This window comes from Bison bison, unplaced genomic scaffold, assembly GCF_000754665.1.
Source record: "Bison bison bison isolate TAMUID 2011002044 unplaced genomic scaffold, Bison_UMD1.0 scf7180017864389, whole genome shotgun sequence".
Classification (NCBI taxonomy): Eukaryota; Metazoa; Chordata; class Mammalia; order Artiodactyla; family Bovidae; genus Bison; species Bison bison.
Genome location: NW_011494961.1, coordinates 7,130,790 through 7,150,729, shown reverse-complemented (window position 1 = coordinate 7,150,729; position 19,940 = coordinate 7,130,790). Strand labels below are relative to the sequence as shown.

Here is a 19,940-nt window from a genome sequence, read left to right as displayed (position 1 = left end):
CCTCACTGACAAAAATCCACCTAGGCAGAGAGGATGAGGAGAGGGAGAATTCAACTCCAGGGCCCTTTACCAGTCACTCTCAGCCTGCTCCTCCTGGACTGCATCCAGCATTCAAACCAGCCAAGACCCCAGAGAGGCATCACCCTTCCCCTGTCCAATAGGCCCCAATCAGTTTTCCTTAACCTTCCGCATCAATCCCTGGCCTGGGTGATAAAACGCAGATTCCTGGTCCCTAACCCAGATTTACAGAATCAGAATCCTGGGAGATGTGCCAAGGTGATTTTCACTCGCACCAAAGATTAGGAGTCAGAAGCAGCCTCTCTAATGCATCCTCGCCACTCTCCCGAGGCTTCCGTGCTACCCTCATCCTGCTGTACGGCGGATCCTGCAAATTCTACACCTTGTACTGCAGACACTTCCTACCAAGCTCTCTTCTATCAGGGGACCTCCCTACCATGCAGCTGCTTACTGGGGGATCTCCTATTTCACACAATGCTCTACTGAAGACACGCCCTACCCCCACACAATGTTCTAGAAGGGGTCCCAACCACTCCACACACTGCTCTACTACGGTCACGTGGTACCTCGTACCCTGTCCCACCAGGAGACTTCTCCACACACTGACCCTGGGGATTATTAATACTTCCTGCTGGACACTGTCCCACCAGAGACATTCCACACACTTCTACTAGAACTCTTCCTGCCCTGTGCACTGGATACTGGGGACACGTCCTCCTCCCAAACTCCTCTATCCAGAATACTCCCTCCGTCACACACTGCGCTCCTGCCAGGACGCTCCCTACTCCACACACTGCCGAACAGCCGATGCTTCCTAATCAGATGCACTGCACTCGGGGTGCTGACCCAGTGAACACACAGCTCGAGGGGGCACTTCCGGTTCCACCCTCGGCCGGGCGCAGCACACCTCCTCCTACCAGGATTACTTCCGACACCACACGCTGTTCTCCCCGGGACACTTACAATCTGCTGTACCCGGAATACTTCCTAGTCCACACGATGATGTGCTGGCATACTTCGCAGCTCACACACTGCTGAAGGGAACGCAGCCAGCGCCACACCCTGCTCCACAACAGGAACTGTGAATCCACACGCGGTCTAGCCTGGGGACTTCGTCCTCCACACACTGACCTACCAAGGTACCACCTATATATACCCTGCTGTATCCGGGACACACCCTACTCCACACACTACTTTGCCAGGGTACGACCCATCACACTGCTGTACTCTGGATACAACCTCTCCTTCCTCTACAAATACTTTGCCCAGAATCCTCTCTGCTCCACACACTGCTCTGTGGACGGTTATTTCCTTCTCTGCACACTTTGCACCAGTGACTTCCTACTCCACTCAGCGCTCACCCGAGGAGACATCCTCCCTTCTTATGCCACAAGCTGCCAGAGATGTCCGACTCCACACACACTCCACAAGAGATGTCTCCGACTCCACGCTCTGCTCTACACCTGGGATCTCCCTACTCCACCGTGTTCTCCGTGGTTACCTACTCCACACACAGCTCTATGTGACATATGCCCTCTACTACCGCAGTGCTCCACCAAGGGTAGTTCCTTCACTGTTCCTTAGGCCTCTTTACCTAGAGATCTCCTCCTCAACAGCGCTATACAGGGCACCCTTCCCTGCTGCGCTCAGCGCGGATACTCCCTACCCCAGACACTGCCCCACTGAATGTACGTCCTGCTCTTCCCACGCCACACACCGCCACATCCAGAATACATCCCACTGCACACGCTGCTGTGCCAGGGAGAACTTCCTGCTCCACACTGCTCCACGGGCTGCATTTCCTACCAAGACTCCCCTCTGCTCAGGGATGCTGCCCTTCTGCACACACAACTCTTCTAGGCTGACTTCCCACTCTACATACCAAGCTACCCAACATCCCTCCGAGCCCGTAAACTCCTCCACCCAGAATACTCCCTACAACACAATGATACAGGAGGATACTTTCTCGTCCACACACTGCTCCCGGGGACACTTCCCACTCCACACAGTGCTCTACTGGGGCTACTTCCTAGTCACACACTGTTCTAACTGGGATTCCTTCTACCCCACAGATTGCCCTCCCAGAAGACCTCTTATTCTACACACTGTCTACTGGGGTTCCTTCCTGCTCCCCACACCGCTCTACTAAGCAATATGCAGGGTTTCCTCTCCTTCCATTTTCAAAAGCATTCCATGATCTACTTTTTTTTCCCTACCTCCTTTTAATACCCTTCAGTTCAGTTCAGTTCAGTCGCTCAGTCATGTCCGACTCTTTGCGACCCCATGAATCGCAGCATGCCAGGCCTCCCTGTCCATCACCAACTCCCGGAGTTCACTCAGACTCACGTCCATCGAGTCAGTGATGCCATCCAGCCATCTCATCCTCTGTTGTCCCCTTCTCCTCCTGTCCCTAATCCCTCCCAGCATCAGAGTCTTTCCCAATGAGTCAACTCTTCGCATGAGGTGGCCAAAGTACTGGAGTTTCAGCTTTAGCATCATTCCTTCCAAAGAAATCCCAGGGCTGATATCCTTCAGAAAGGACTGGTTTGATGTCCTTGCAGTCCAAGGGACTCTTCAAGAGTCTTCTCCAACACCATAGTTCAAAAGCATCAATTCCTCAGCGCTCAGCCTTCTTCACAGTCCAACTCTCACATCCATACATGACCACAGGAAAAACCATAGCCTTGACTAGGCAGACCTTTGTTGGCAAAGTAATGTCTCTACTTTTGAATATGCTATCTAGGTTGGTCATAACTTTCCTTCCAAGGAGTAAGCGTCTTTTAATTTCATGGCTGCAGTCACCATCTGCAGTGATTTTGGAGCCCCCCCAAAATAAAGTCTGACACTGTTTCCACTGTTTCCCCATCTATTTCCCATGAAGTGATGGGACCGGATGCCATGATCTTCGTTTTCTTAACGTTGAGCTTTAAGCTAACTTTTTCACTCTCCACTTTCACTTTCATCAAGAGGCTTTTGAGTTCCTCTTCACTTTCTGCCATAAGGGTGGTGTCATCTGCATATCTGAGGTTATTGATATTTCTCCCAGCAATCTTGATTCCAGCTTGTGCTTTTTCCAGCCCAGCATTTCTCATGATGTACTCTGCATATAAGTTAAATAAGCAGGTGACAATATACAACCTTGACGTACTCCTTTTCCTATTTGGAACCAGTCTGTTGTTCCATGTCCAGTTCTAACTGTTGCTTCCTGACCTGCATACAGATTTCTCAAGAGGCAGGTCAGGTGGTCTGGTATTCCCATCTCTTTCAGAATTTTCCACAGTTTATTGTGATCCACACAGTCAAAGGCTTTGGCATAGTCCATAAAGCAGAAATAGATGTTTTTCTGGAACTCTCTCGCTTTTTCCATGATCCAGCGGATGTTGGCAATTTGATCTCTGGTTCCTCTGCTTTTTCTAAAACCAGCTTGAACATCAGGAAGTTCACGGTTCACGTATTGCTGAAGCCTGGCTTGGAGAATTTTGAGCATTACTTTACTAGCATGTGAGATGAGTACAATTGTGCGGTAGTTGGAGCATTCTTTGGCATTGCCTTACTTCCTTATCATTAAAACAATCACATAAGAAAGAAATAGAATCATTCAAACTAAACACATTAAATCTATATCTAAAATTCAATCTCATCTCAAGAAACAAGAAAAATCTCCATCTGACCTTACACCTAAAGCAACTAGAGAAAGAACATCAATAACACCACCACCACCACCAAAGTTTAGTAGAAGGAATGAATGATAGCAGAAATAAATGAAATAGAAATGAAGAAAACAATAGCAAAAATCAATAAAACTAAAAGTTGGTTCTTTAAGAAGATAAACAAAATTGATAGGCCTTTAGCCAGAATCATTAAGGAAAAAAGGAGAGGATTCAAATCAACAAATTTAGAAATGAAAAAGGAGAAATTAACAACTAATAATGCAGAAATACAAAGCATCATAAGAGACTATTATAAGCAACTATATGATAATAAAATAGACAACCTGGAAGAAATGGACAAATTCTTGGAAAGGTACAACTTTTCAAGACTGGACCAAGAAGAATTAGAAAATATAAACAGACCAATCACAAGTAAGGAAATTGAAATTATAATGAAAAATCTTTCAACAAACAAAAGGCCAGGACCAGACGGCTTCACAGGCAAATTCTGTCACACATTTAGAGAAGAGATAACACCTATCTTTCTTAAACTCTTCCCAAAAATTGCAGAGGAAGGAACATTCCCAAACTCATTCTACAAGGCCACTGTCACCCTGATACCAAAATCAGACAAATAAATTACCAAAAAAAAAAGATCAATACCACTGATGAACAAAGACACAAAATCCTCAACAAAATACTAGCAAAAAGAGTCCAGCAACACATTAAAAGGCCCATACACCGTGATAAAGTGGGATTTATCCCAGGGGTGTAAGGATTCTTCAATATATTCAAATAAATATGATACACCATATTAAATAAAAACCATATTATCATCTCAATAGATGCAGAAAACGTTTTTGACAAAATTTAACACCCATGTATGATAAAAACTCTTCAGAAAGTGGGCATAGAGGGGATCTACCTCAATATAATAATAGCCATATACAATAGGCCCACAGCAAACATCATTCTTAATGGTGAAAAACTGAAAGCATTTCCTCTAAGATCAGGAATGAGACAAAGATGTTCACTCTCACTATTATTATTCAGCATGGCTTTGGAAGTTGGTGGCTCAGACAGTAAAGAATCTGCCTGCAATTCAGGAGACCTGAATTCAACCCCTGGGCTGGGAAGATTCTCCTGGAGAAGGGAATGGCTACCCACTCCAGTATTCTTGCCTGGAAAATTCCGTGGACAATTATACAATCCACAGGGCTGCAAAGAGTTGGACATGACTAAGTGATGAACACTTTCACTTGGAAGTCCTAGCCATGGCAATCAGAGAAGAAAAAGAAATAAAAGGAATACAATTGTAAAAGCAGAAGTAAAACTGTCCCTGTTTGCAGATGACATGATACTATACATAGAAAATCCTAAAGATGCTACCAGAAAACTACTGGAGCTCATCAATGAATTTGATAAAGTTGCACGACACAAAATTAATGCACAGAAGTCTACTGCCTTTCAATACACTGACAATGAAAGATCAGAAAGAGAAATCAAGGAAACAATCCCATTTACCACCATAACCAAAATAATAAAACACCTAGGAATAAACCTACCCAAAGAGGCAAAAGACCTGTACTCAGAAAACTATAAAACACTAATCAAAGACATAAAGATGACACAAACAGGTGGAGAAATACACCATATTCTTGGATGGGTCAATATGACTTTATTACCCAAAGCAATTTACAGATGCAATGCAATCTCTATCAAATTATCAGTGACATTTTTCACAGAATTAAAACAAAAAATTTTACAATTTGTATGGAAATACAAAAGATCCTGAAAGCAACTGTCAAATTGCTGAAAGCAAATAGTCAAAGCAATTGTGAACAGGAAAAATGAAGCTGGAGGAATCAGGCGCCTCAACTTCAGACTATACTACAAAGCTGCAGTAATAAAACAGTGTGGTATTGACATAAAAACAGAAATATGGATCAGTGGTACAGGACAGAAAGCCCAGAGATATATCCACTCACCTATGGTCACCTAATCTATGACAAAGGAAGCTAGAATATACAATGGAGAAAAAGTCTCTTCAAGAAGTGGTGCTGGGAAAACTGGACAGCTACACGGAAAAGAATGAAATTAGAACAGTACTTAACACCGTACAAAAAAATAAACTAAAAATGGATCAAAGACCTAATTTAAGACAGGGCACTATAAAACTCCTAGAGGAAAACATAAGAAAAACATTCACTGACATAAAACACAGCAAGATCTTTTGACCCACTTCTTAAGAGTAATGAAAACCAAAAATAAACAAATGGGGCCTAATTAAACTCAAAAGCTTTTGCACAGCAAAGGAAACCATAAACAAGATGAAGAGACAACTCTCAGAATGGGAGATAATGACTGCAAAGGAAGCAACAGATAAAGGCTTCATCTCCAAAATATACAAACAGCTCATGCAGCTCAATATAAAAAATAAAAAACAGGGACTTTGCTGGCGGTCCAGGGGCTAAGACTCCAAGCTCCCAATGCAGGAGGCCAGGGTACAATCCCTGGTTAGGGAACTAGATCCCACAAGCCACAACTAAGAATTCAAGGGCACAACTAAATATCCTACATGCTGCAACACAGATCGAAGATCCCCTGTGCTGCAACCAAGACCCAGCCCAGCCAAACAAATAAATAAATGTTAAAAAATACAAATAACCCTATCAAAAAAGGGGAGGAAGACCTAAATAGACATTGCTCCAAAGAAGACATACAGATGGCCAACAAACCCATGAAAAGATACTCGACATTGCTAATTATTATAGAAAAGCAAATTAAAACTATGAGGTATCACTGCACACCAGTCAGAATGCTAATGCTAAGTCACTTCAGTCGTGTCCGACTCCGTGCGACCACATAGACGGCAGCCCACCAGGCTCCGCCGTCCCTGGGATTCTCCAGGCAAGAACACTGGAGTGGGTTGCTGTTTCCTTCTCCAATGCATGAAAGAGAAAAGTGAAAGTGAAGTCGCTCAGTCGTGTCCGACTCTTAGCGACCCCATGGACTGCAGCCTACCAGGCTCCTCTGTCCATGGATTTTCCAGGCAAGAGTACTGGAGTGGGGTGCCATTGCCTTCTCCGCCAGTCAGAATGGACATCATCAAAAAATCTACAAACAATAAATGCTGGAGAGGATGTGGAGAAAAGGGAACCCACTTGCACGGTTGGGAATGTAAATTGCTACAGCTATTATGGAGAATGGTATGGAGATTCCTTTAAAAAGGTAGGAATAAAACTACCACATGATCCAGCAACTCCCACTACTGGGCATATACCCTGAGGAAACCAGAATTGAAAAAGACACATGTGCCCCAATGTTCACTGCAGGGCTATTTACAAAAGACAGGACATGCAAACAGCCTAAGTGTCCACTGACAGATGAGTGGACAAAGATGATGTGGCACAAACATACAATGATGGCATATTACTCAGACATAAGAAGGAATGAAATGAGGTCATCTGTAGAGACTTGGATGGACCCATAGTCTTTCCTACAGTCAAGTAAGTCAGAAAGAGAAAAACAAATATCGTATATTACTGGATGTATGTGGAAATCTAGAAAAATGGTAAATGAACCTAGTTCCAGGAGAGGAAAGAGAGGCAGCTGTAGAGAATGGACATCTGGACACAGAGGGAGAAGGCAAGGGTAGGATGAACTGGAAAATCATGATTGACATATATACACTACCACATGTGAAACGATAGCGTAGTGGGAACCTGCCATGACAGCACGGAGAACCAGCTCAGGGCTTTGTAGTGACCCAGATAGATGGCACAGAGCAGTGGGCGGTGGGAAGGAGGCCCGTGAGGGAGGGTCTATATGTATACATGTAGCTGATTCACATCTTTGAACAGCAGAAACTAACACACATTGTAAAGGAATTACACTCCAATTAAAAAAAAAATCTGTATCTGAAAGCCAATCACTTCCTTCCCCCTCCAAGAATCTGCATGGGTTGCAAAGCACAGAGTCTCTTCTGAGAATCCCAGAGGAGCGGCAGACCCAGCAGCTTCCCTCCCCCAGCTTCTGCACCTTGTTGGTAGTGAGCCTAAGGCAGCCTGAAGTGTCCCCAGCAGAGGTTATGCCAAGTGGCTGGTCACCAAACTAACTCCAGTCCTTGAGAGTGAAAGCACTGGAGATGTACACGCTATTGGGTCTCTAAGGCTTCTTTTTCATAGTCTCAGGAAGGAGCATCACAGTTCTCCTGGGCTGATGTAATTTAAGCTGTGCATTTGAGTCATCTCAAATATTGCCGTCAGCTGACAGATTTAGGGAAGACAGCTAGTATTAAGTAGTTCAAGATTAATTTGTTTAAAATGACATTCAGTTTCAAAGTTAACAGGACAGTCTCACTGAGGTATTTTTTTTAAAGTTTTTTTTTGTTCTTGTCCCTGTTAACACAATAGACGTAGAAAGAACCTGGGCTCTGAAAACTTAATTCTGAACCTCACAGGCTCTAACCTTCACTCTGCTATAACCAGGCGCCCCGTAACCTACAATATCAACACTGACCTGGTCCAGCTGCCAGTCTGTTCTAGCAGTTTGCTGAATCGGAATAGAAAGCTATGGAGACAGACATTAGAATGGAAGTTCCGAAACTTCCTCGGAGCTGATCAATTTTACCCAGCTTCAGAGAACAGACATTATTGAGGCAGGAGACAGTTGGGCTCTAGAACAGACATTTACAACAGACATTTACAGACCTTTGATCACGATTCCTGGGGGCAGAAAAGATAGGCTCCAGGCCAGACACTACCAGCCCTCTGCTGACATTTCCTGAGGGCTTTGGGCTTTGTATTTATGACCAGACTGCGGTCTACATTTCAAGATCTGCTCTTAGATATAAAAAAACAGGAATACAGTGGATAACCAGACCTTATGGGTTATCCACTGGGTACCTTCTGGCAGGAACAAAGAGGGGCTAAACTCTGTTAGAAGATCAAGAGGTCATACATTTCCCATTCTTAGGGCAAAGGAGACACTACACATGTCCAAAAGGCTTCAAGGGGCCAAAAGAGGCAGGCAATGTCAGACCATGGTAAGTCTTGCTATTCCCCCCACCATATGCCTCTGCAATGAAATCCATCTTGACTGAGGGGTGCATGCACACCCAGGGGAGGGTCCTGAGACAAACTGACTGCGGGGTGGAGAGTAGGAGATACAGAGGTGTCAAAACAAGACAACTGGCCAAAGGTAAACAAAGACCAGGAGTCGCTCAGTCGTGTCTGACTCTTTGCAACCCCATGGACTGTAGCCCACCAGGCTCCTCTGTCCATGGGATTCTCCAGGCAACAATACTGGAGTGGGTTACCATGCCCTTGTCCAGGGGATCTTCCCAACCCAGGGATCAAACCCTCATTGCAGGTAGCTTCTTTACCGTCTTAGCCACCAGCACTGTCCTATATAAATGACTTAACCATCTCGCAAAGAGTCAGCCACAACTGAGAGACTGAACTGAAACTTCTTTTTCCTGTGTTCCTCATTAGAGAGGACACACCCGCACCCTTTCTCTGCAGGTGTGCGTCTCTGGCTTTAGTCTCTCTGGGTTCGCTCCCATTTGTCATTGTGCTATGTCTCTAATCATAAACTTTGTACCTGCATTTACAGTTTTTGCCTCTGTAAAAAATGCATTTTTCACTGGGGGCAAGAGTCAGGGGAAAACAGGTTCTAGCCTCTAGCCCTTACTGGTCTGGAAGCTGGGATTCCTGGTTTTTATCGAGGCTACCCAGATTCAACTCCTGGGCAGGGAATTACAATCTCGCTTCATGCCAAAGCTCACTGCTGCCACTGCGAGATCATTATGATTCTGTCACAGTCATTTTAAACTGTATGTGCCCAACAGGCCAACTTTCAAGAAGGGTGCACTGTATCACTATACTGCATAATGCGAAGAGCCGACTCACCGGAAAAGACCCTGATGCTGGGAAAGACTGAGCGCAGGAGAAGGAGAAGACAGAGGATGAGATGGTTGCATGGCATCACTGACTCAATGGACATGAATTTGAGCAAGCTCCAGGGATGGTGAAGGACAGGGAAGCCTGGCATGCTGCAGTCCATGGGGTTGCAAAGAGACACAACTTAGCGACTGAATGACATACTGCATGAATACAAATAAACTGGTTTTGTTGACATGGAGAAAATAAATCTTAGTGAGGGAGATACTCTGTATAAGATTTATAAATTCCTTTTCATCTGCAATTATTCTCAGAAATGGGTCAACCAGACTCTTCACCTCTCCTCCCTTCTCCTTGTCTCTAATTTATGCAATTTTCCTCTCCATCATAATGTAACCGTCTCTTTGCCCAAACTTGCTTTTTACAAAGCCAATCAATCATTCTTTTTCCTCCACACCTTAACCTGAGAATGCCTCCAGCTACCATTTGTTGATGGCTTGGCACATGAGACAACTTTATCTCACTCTGCTCCATAGGCCCTTTGAGACAGAGAAACTGCAAGGGGCTTATCTAAGGTTGGTGCCTTGGAATTGGTACTGAAAGGCCCGGTTCTGCCTGCAGATTCCAAAGTCCATACGCTAGCTGTTAACATGGTAAAACCACTCCCACCAGGGAGAGACCAGAAACCTTTCTAAACCAAGTGCTCACTTCTCCAAACTTCTTCAGTATCTACTGTTGTCATCTTCATTCACTGCAGTATCTGTGACAATCTACCCATATTCCTTATCAAAGTTAGTTGTCACTCAGTCGTGTCTGACACTTTGCGACCCCGTGGACTATAGCCTACCAGGCTCCTCTGCCCATGGGATTCTCCAGGCAAGAATACTGGAGTGGGGTGCCATTTCCTTCTCCAGGGGATCTTCCCGACCAGGGATCGAACCCAGGTCTCCCACATTGCAGGCAGAAGCTTTAATCTCTGAGCCACCAGGGAAGCCAAAGACTGGTTTAATAATCCTACCTTCAGTGACTCGTGTCAGGCCTGGAATACACAGGAAAAAGAGTAATGTGGACAAAGAAAGGGGAGCAAGTAGGAAAAGGAAGGAAACCATTACAAGAATGGTGGGGGATGTAGCAAAGAACAGAAAGCACTGAAATGAAGGCACTCTATGTGGATTGACCGCCGGCGAGTCAAATCACTCTCCACCTTCCTCCCCCGACCCCGCCCCGCCCTTTTTAAAAACTATGGCCAGGCTCAGAGTTTCTAAACCTTATCAGTAATATAATTATAAGTGACAGGGAAGAACGTCCTAAAGCATGTGTTTAGAAGCTGATTATTTTGTAGAGAAAAGTTGTTTGCTGTTTTAGTCGCTGTGTCCGACTCTTTGAGACCCCCATGGACCTCAGCCTGCCAGGCTCCTCTGTCCGTGGGATTCTCCAGGCAAGAATACTGGGGTGGGTGGCTGTGCCCCCCTCCAGGGGATCTGCCCGATCCAGGGATCCGACTCAAGTCTCCTGCTTTAGCAGGCGGATTCTTTACCATCTGAGCCATCAGGGAAACCCCCAGAGAAAAGTTACCGTGGCTTTAAGTTAAGCTCACAAATAACTGCAGGTTTCCCGGATGCAGGAGAACCATGGGGGCTGTGCAGCTCCCAAGGCCTGACGTTCAACTCCAGTTTCCGTGCGGGCAAGCCCGGGGCTTCTCTCTGTCCCGGCGCCCCCGCGGGCTGCTCACGCTCCACTGTTACTATAGCCAACCACTTATTTTTAAGTAGAAGAGAAAAAAATAAGGCCCAACAAGACCCAAAAGTTAACTTTTCTTATGACCAGGCGCAGTTAAAGTTCAAATAACCACGACAGCTAGACAGAGATCAGCGCCCGGAGGACAAAAGCGGCCGGGGAACTCCCCAGCGCCGGGCGCCGCCACCAGGGACCGCAAGGAGGCGGCGGCTAGGTCCCGGAGTTGTTTTTCCTGAGCCCAGAAGCCTAGCTGCGCCCACCCGACCCGAGCGCTTCCCTCCAAGACCCTCAACTTCTCCTGGCCACCGAGCAAAGCGGGGGGGAATCCGCGTCCCCACTCGCGCCCGCGCGCCCCTCTCAGCACCCGCCACCTACCTGGACCGCGAGCCCGGCGAGGCGGAGGCTCCGAGCTCATCGTAGCGGAGAGCTTAGCGCCGACGCCCGGGCGGCCTCCGCTTCCTGAAGCCTGGCCGCTGCCCCCGCCCCTTCCTCCGCCCCCGCCGCCCCGGCTCCCTGCCTTCCAGCGGTGGAGGCGGGGTTTGGGGGTCCGCTGGTGCCCTTTCCTTCGCTCCGAGATCGCCGGGGCCGGAGCGCCCGGGCAAGGCAGAGGATGCGGTCTCGCCCGCCTGGCGCCTGGGGAGCCGAAGCCGGCCCCCGGGAGATGTCAGCAACGATTCCGAAGACAACCCGCGGTACTGGGGTGGGAAGCTGCAGGCAATTACAGATCACCTGCGGCGAGCCCCGTGTCGCTCGAGCTCCGCCCCCCGTCTCTGCTACCCCAGCGTCTTAAAGGTGTGCGCTGCAGTGTTTTCCTTTTCCCTAGTAGTCGTTTTCCCAGTGCCGGTGACTTGTTAGGAGGATTTTAAAACGCTCTTTGTATAGCGGATTCGGGACAAAGTAAACTAGAGGCAACTCCAGAATTTTCAAGTCTGACTTTCATATGTAGTGTTAATTATGGCAAGGAATCATGCAGAAATTCGGAGACCCGACTTTGGGCTCTGTAGATTATGACTTTTACTGAGCTAGAGCATGTTTGCTGCATTTAATTGAGCTCCTCTTCGAGTGGCTGGTTATTCTGTAAATTTGCTTCAACGAGTAACTCCTGAGACTGAAGAAAACGTGGCCTTATCTTTTCCAACTTCTCATGGTCTCGTCATTTAAAAAGTAACCAGTGGCAGACGGGGGGAAATGTGTAAGACACAACTTCCAATATTAGCCTGAGATCCGATTTCTAGAAATGGGATTTCCCAGGTGGCGCTCAGTCGGTAAAGAATCTGCCTGCAATGCAGGAAACCTGGGTTCGATCCCTGGATGGGGAAGAACCCCTGGAGAAAGAAATGGCAACCCACTTTAGTATTCTTGCCTGGAAAATCCCATGGACAGAGGAGCTTGGCAGGCTACAGTCCATGGGCTCTCAAGAGTCCGACACGACTTAGTGACTAAACCATCACCATAGGAGGCGCTAGTGGTAAAGAACTGGCCTGCCAGTGCTGGATGCCAGAGACAAGGTTCAATTCCTGGGTCAGGAAGATCCCCTGAAGGAGCTCATGGTAACTCACTCCAGTATTCCTGCCTGGAGAATCCCATGGCCAGAGGAGCCTGGCAGGCTATGGTCCATAGGGTTGCAAAAAGTCAGACATGACTGAAGCAACTTAGCATTCACGCTTCTATAAATATCACCCTTTTATATGAGAGAGAAAACTAAAATCTAACTTCCTACATGTGCTGTGGTTCAAAAAAGCACACAGAATATGAAATCAAAGGATTTTACTGACCCCATGCCATTTCAGTTCAGTTCAGTCGCTCAGTCGTGTCTGACTCTTTGCGACCCCATGAACCGCAGCACGCCTTGCCTCCCTGTCCATCACCAACTCCCAGAGTCCACCCAAACCCATGTCCATAGAGTCGGTGATGCCATCCAACCATCTCATGCTCTGTGGTCCCCTTCTCCTCCTGCCCTCAATCTTTCCCAGCATCAGGGTCTTTCCCAATGAATCAGCTCTTCGCATCACGTGGCCAAAGTATTGGGAGTTTCAGCTTCAACATCAGTCCTTCCAATGAACACTCAGGACTGATCTCCTTTATGATGGACTGGTTGGATCTCCTTGCAGTCCAAGGGATTCTCAAGAGTCTTCTCTAACACCACAGTTCAAAAGCATCAATTCTTCAGCACTCAGCTTTCTTCACAGTCCAACTCTCACATCCATACATGACCACTGGAAAAACCATAGCCTTGACTAGATGGACCTTTGTTGGCAAAGTAATGTCTCTGCTTTTTAATATGCTGTCTAGGTTGGTCATAACTTTCCTTCCATGCCATTTACTGTTCGTTTTATTGTAGGTATAAAATATTTCTGAAATCACTTTGTTCCTAGTGCAGTGAAGACATGGAGTATCAGTATGTCCCTCATAAGCTGGTTGAGACAATTGAGTTAAATTACTGTATTCAGAACAGTGCCTGGCTTGTGAAAAGCTCAGTAAATTTTTATTGCCACCATCTTAAGCATATTGAAAGTAGACTTGGCCTTCTTTGGGTTTGACTATTACCAGGAAGTTGCTTAGGATGTAGAAGGTACTCAATAAATATTTACCCATTGAATGAGATTCATAATTTCAGCATTTGTACTCTGGACTTTACCCAATTTGAATGAGTTATCTGACCACCAGAGCTTCCTGTTCTTCAGCCTACTTTTCATGGTCTCCTCTACTTGAGCCCTAAAAATACTCCTTATATAGAAGTGGAACTCCAATTGGCTAACCTTCCATTTACCTCAAAGGAACAGATGAAAGCAATTAAATTTTCCCCCCAGATGTTTGTTATCTCAGAATACTGTATTGCCTTTAGAGCATATGGGGTGATATATTTTAAAGATTTATTTACCTTAGGAAATGTAAGTATAAAGTATTAGGATAGCCATTTCAAAATTGTAAGTGCTAAATTTTAGCCTTTTAAAGCAATAGCTATCCCCTCACCCTAACCCCATGAAAAAGGGTGTCTGTGATTGGGAAATAGGCTGCCAAGGTTCTAATCCTTGCTCCATCAGTTTATTGGCTGTGAGGCTTTGGACAATTAAGGCAGTTTAACCACTCGCAGCTTCACATTCTTCTCTTTAAAATGGGGACCAAATTAATTCAATAGTTAAGACAGAAACTGCCAAACTCCTAGAATAGTACCCAGCCCACAATAAGCTTTTGGTCGGTGTTATTTTTAGCTGCTGAAGATTATCTAGACAGTTCTCAAACTATGGCCTCCGAACCAGCAGTGTCCACATCATCTGGGAACGTACTAGAAATGCAAACTCTTGGGACCTGTATAGACATTATGGATGAGAAACTGCAGGTGGGGTCCAGGAGTATATTTTAACAAGCCCTCCAGTGACTCTGCAGCATGCTCTCATTTGAGACATAGACGGATTAGAATTCTACTGAGCAATCTGGTCCTTCTCAAAGAATGAAAAAAAAGAACTCATAGCATATCCATATTATTAAAATAATTAAGATATACTAAAGACCAAAAGTTACCTGACAGGATGGCTTGATTCTTGCCATTATAATAGTCACTTTTATGGAATTTACTGAAACTGAAGCTCTTAGTCAACTGTTACCTATCCAAGGAATGAAATATATGGGCTAAAGTTAAATTCAGAGAGAATTCTAAAACTTAAAACGTGGCCTTTCTTTTTTCAGTGTTTATCCCCACTAAACCTTGTTTTTTCCTATATCGAATTTTTATAATTCTGATTCCAACATTTGAGAGCCAACAAAGATAAGCATTGTTAAGCAGTCAGCAAGGAGACTGAAGGATGTTTCGGAAACCAAATTAAGCCTGAGACCAAACCAAGCATAACATCACTGCAGCCTGAATGCAAAGATGACACTGTTGGTCTAGTTGCAGGTATTTTGATTGGTAACTCTTCATTTAGTTCTGTTTCATATACTGGTTGAACCAACACTCTGAGGAAAAACAGCAAACTAAGGGGGCTGTTTCAAGCATCAGAGCCAGGTGTTCTGCAAGACTTGGATGCACTGCAGGTAGTGTCTGTGAACTGTGGCCAATGCAACGTTATCTGTGTGGAAGGGTCCTTACCTAATCGGTCTCATTCTACTCCCTAAAGTTAATAAAGCCAGTCTACAAAAGAGAGTTGTTTTTACAGAAAGACTCCATTATCTTCACTTTGTTAGATGTTATTCCTGTTTTGTACATAAAATAATGATCATTTTGACCTGACAATCTTGTGCTTCTATCCATACTGACAGAAATAGCACATTTTTACTTTAGGGAGAAGTAGTTATAAGCTAACAAAACAACCTTTTAATTAGTCCTACTAGTCTAGACTATTCTGGGGGGTCACTGAAGAAAGCCTGCTCAAGAAGATGGGTTTAATTTGCTTTTGCCCTCGTCTTTTAATTGTCTTCATTGCAACTTCTTTGTACCTCGGTTTCTCCAACTATGAAATGAGTACAGCCATATCTGTCCCTGGAAGAGGTGAGTCAAAAGACTTTAAAAAGACAGGCATTGTTTGAAGGCAATATAGTTTTATTATTTTAAAATATCAATATATGTCATGCAAAGACCTGCTAAAAGCTAGGTTTTTGGCATGTGATTTTGTTTTTTCATTAATGTGTTCTGTAGATAAGGAAAATACCATCCTTAAAACTTAAATATATGCCCTGTTGTACAGAATTCAAGTGAAGACAGCTTAATATATATACACATAAGTAATTACAGATATGTACATTGGTTAGTATACATATATTTCCTAGCTCTGTTTGGTGGGAGGGTCTCGAAGCAGTGACACCCTAGTAGAAACAAGCTATCCACTGTCTAGATCTCGGTTTCTACATGCCATTGGAAACCATTCTTCAATCAAAGTAACCTTTGAAAAGATGCTGATTCTAGGGCTGGGGCGGGGAATATAGAAGATGAGCCTGAAGCAACCTTCCTACTTTCTGGCTAGAAAGTATGGAGATGCTCAAAAGTTAAAAGGAGGGTGCAGGTCAAACACATACAGAGTCAACCTGACCTAATTCCCAACAGCCAAGCTGAAAGGATTTGTATCTATTACCCAGAATACAAAAGAAATAAGCATGAATCCATACTAATACAAATAATTGAATAATAAGTGGGTGAGGGGGAGATTAACAAGAATTTCAAGTAGTATATCTAGATATAATCCCCTATCAAAATGTGGAATGTAATCTTGCCCATCCCCCACCTACCACAGCCAGGACTTGGTGACTGGTTTCCAAAGAACAGAAGCATAGGAAGGGAAAAATAGTAACTTCAGAGTGGAGAAAACTAACAACTACTACCTTAACCAAATGTCTAGAGTTAACCTAACGAGCTGGTAACAATCAACTACCAGTATGATTTGATGAGAAGAACTGGTCAACTCTTGGTTTTCTTCCTAAAAATCTATAACCCTAGTCCAAACACAAGGAAAGACTAACCCAAATTGAGGGACATTCTACAGGACACCCGACTGGTACTTCTCAAAACTGTCAAGGAAAACAAGGAAAGACAGAGGAACCATCACAGACTAGAGGCTAATTAGACATGATGACTAACCGCAGTGTGGTATCCTAGAGTGGATCCTGGAAAAGAAAAATGCCATTAGTGGAAAAACTAGTGCAAGTCAAATAAAGTCTGCTGCTGCTACGTCACTTAAGTCGTGTCCGACTCTGCGCGACCCCAAAGACGGCAGCCCATCGGGCTCCCTGTCCCTGGGATTCTCCAGGCAAGAACACTGGAGTGGGTTGCCATTTCCGTCTCCAATGCAGAAAAGTGAAAAGTGAAAGTGAAGTCACTCAGTCGTGTCCAACCCTCAGCGACCTCATGGACTGCAGCCCACCAGGCTCCTCCATCCATGGGATTTTCCAGGCAAGAGTACTGGAGTGGGATGCCATTGCCTTCTTCAAATAAAGTCTAGAGTTGCATTAATAGAACCAACCAATGTTGGCGCCTTAGTTAACATCAGGGATAAAGTATATATGAGAAGCCTCTATACTATCTTTGCAACTTTTTGGTAAACCTAAAATTATTCCTAGACAAGTTTTTAAAAATCTGAACATAAAAGCTGCTTCTACTGATATCTGTACATTTATGATAATGAATTAAATATTTTACAAAGACATTCTGACTTTGTCCTCTTGAGAAAGCCAAGGTTGCCAAGAAAATCCATGAATCTATTTTAAGTTTAAAGCTACCCAGTCAAATATTGCTGACTGGAGTCTAGTTTGCTTACTTAGCCCTGAGGCACACACTTGCTTTGTTTAACAGAGGACATCTGTTAGCAGAAGAGCGCCATCATCTCAGTTGGGGGAGTATCAAGTTCTTAGCAATGACATATATTCCAAGTTAGGAAATGTGGTCTTTTTCCAAAACATATTTTAGTTCTTCTCAATGATTTAAAAAGATTTAGTGATTTAAAAAGAACCATTTCCCCTGGTATTGTCTTTCTCTGACTTTCCAAGCGGTTTATCTTAATAACTTTGGCCATAGGTTACCCAGAAGACATACACAGCTTGCGCTAGGGAAAGTCAACAGCCAGTGGTAAGCAAAGAATGGTAGAGAGACACAGCTGAAGTTCCCAAGGGGCTGAAGAGATTTTCAGAGGCAGCTAAAGTTCTGGGATTTGCTCTTAAATATGCATTAATAATTTTCAGCACAAATTGAGCTCTATAAAAGACAGTTTTTTGTATCTTGTTTTCCATCTCTTTTGATTCCAAAGTTAAAGACTTAAAAAAAAAAAACCCAACAATATCAAGAACAATTTTGTTAAGGCCAGTATTAGTAAAAGGTTTACAGTATTTTTAAAAATATCCCCAAATCTATTATGAAAAGCAAGTACTAAGGAGTAAATACCAAAGCATAATAGATTATATTGCTCTGATGTGTATTAAACAACTCGTCATTTTGTCTTACTGAATCCATCTTTTCTCCAATAGGCAAATTATAGCAAAATACGGCATTTGTCATGAGTGGTTCATAAAATGGGAATGGCTACGCTTCTGAATTTTGTTCATGTCATCTTGTAGGCACATTATATTAATACCTAGATATACTAGTTTTGCTTCCTAAGAGGTCCCAGCAGATGGTTCCAATTTTACAAGAGAAACAGACATGCCCTTGTCCTTGTGACTAGTCCCATCATTCATGGAAATGTGGCTTATTCATTATGTTTCAGTGGGCTATGGAAAAACTGTATAGTATGTGTTAATTGAAAGAGCAAAAATAAAAGTCAGATCCTTCTGGGCATCTATGTATATTTTAAATTTTACAGAAAACAAACATACTTCTAAGTGAAGACTTCACCTATTTCCAAATATGATGATGTTGAACATACCTTATCATGAATTTCACGTTTGACCTTATTTTTTGGTAAATACAGTTGTGAAAACTGAGTCATACTCTTTCTTTAAAAAATCCCCCCCTTACCACGCGCCGCGTTCTGTGACCGGTCACGGCAATGCGGCACACTAAGGCAGCAACATCTGGGAAGATAACCTGCATTTGTCTCTGTAGCTTGAAGCTTTAATGTCAAAGTAAGGTCTTAAAATAATCCTGTCACAAAAATAAGGCAACTTCAGGCTGTAAAGACATTAGCTCTTTGTCAAGGGTTATGTTCTTCTGTCCTCATCTGCTGTCACCACTTGTCAGCATCTTCTTCAAAGATCGGTTTTTTCTTCGTAGCGACACCTACATGCGGCTCGTTGGCTGTCCAAGTACGGCTTACAGCCTAAGTGTATGACGCTGTCAAACAAGAGCTCCACGGTGGTTTCACAGGCTGCAAAGTAAGAAAGTGCCATCACTGTTGGGCAACTGCAAAGCATCACTCACTCGTCACATATATTACACGTTTCAGCCCAGTGTCAGGCACGGCCTTGGTGGGCGCTTAAATCTATTTTAGGTGAACATCTTCCCAAGCGCTCGCAAACTAGTCACATAAACGTACATACAAAGACTTTTCATTTCAGCCTCTTCACCTGTATGTTTTCTTTGCATGCAACTATTCAACCCAACTTTTTGTACCAGACAATGAGTCTCTCTCAGTAGCAATGATAAGCTCATCACTGTTGTATCTGAAAAATACCATTAACAGAGAAGCCTGATAACAAACTCTTCAGTTTGCTCTTTAAGGAGTGACTTTTAGGTGCAGAAAAAAGTGAAGGTTAAAAATGGAGAAACCTCAAAACATTTAATTATAAGCCAATAGCTTTTAATGGTCACACATTTAAGAGGCTTAAAGTAAATGGACCTCAGTCTCTCTCTTTGACCAATATCCAAATGTGGCTAGGGAGGGGAGACACAGGAATCGAAGGTGTTTTTCCTCTGGTGGGAATTCTTAATTTTTTGAAAGACTGTAAGAAAAGACAATAGATTTAGCTTTTCTTATTCTAAGAAACCTAGAACACCCAGGTAAGATGATCTATTTTTTAACATTTTTAAAAAAATTTTCTTGGCTGCACTGGGTCTTCATTTTTGTTCACCGGCTTTCTCGAGTCTCAGGGAGTGGGGGCTACGCTTTGTGGTGGTGCATGGCCTTTGCTCACTGCAGTGACTTCTCTTGTAGCCCAGAATGGGCTCTAGGGCAAGCGGGTTTCACCAGTTGTGGCTCGCGGGCTCTAGAAC

The 19,940-nt window shown here is 44.1% G+C and overlaps 2 protein-coding genes across 2 annotated transcripts in view; both read right to left on the bottom strand.

Moving 5' to 3' along the window:
* Positions 1–11,779, bottom strand: part of CASP6 (caspase 6, apoptosis-related cysteine peptidase) — a 21,100-nt gene extending 9,321 nt beyond the window's left edge. Inside the window, exon 1 of the mRNA XM_010858548.1 lies at positions 11,684–11,779. Coding sequence (XP_010856850.1) covers positions 11,684–11,723 — 40 coding nt within the window. The 5' untranslated portion in view covers positions 11,724–11,779. The remainder of the gene's footprint in view (positions 1–11,683) is intronic.
* A 4,045-nt stretch (positions 11,780–15,824) lies between these two features.
* The window catches only part of PLA2G12A (phospholipase A2, group XIIA), a 14,439-nt gene continuing 10,323 nt past the window's right edge, over positions 15,825–19,940 (bottom strand). The window contains exon 4 of the mRNA XM_010858547.1: positions 15,825–19,095. Coding sequence (XP_010856849.1) covers positions 18,977–19,095 — 119 coding nt within the window. The 3' untranslated portion in view covers positions 15,825–18,976. The remainder of the gene's footprint in view (positions 19,096–19,940) is intronic.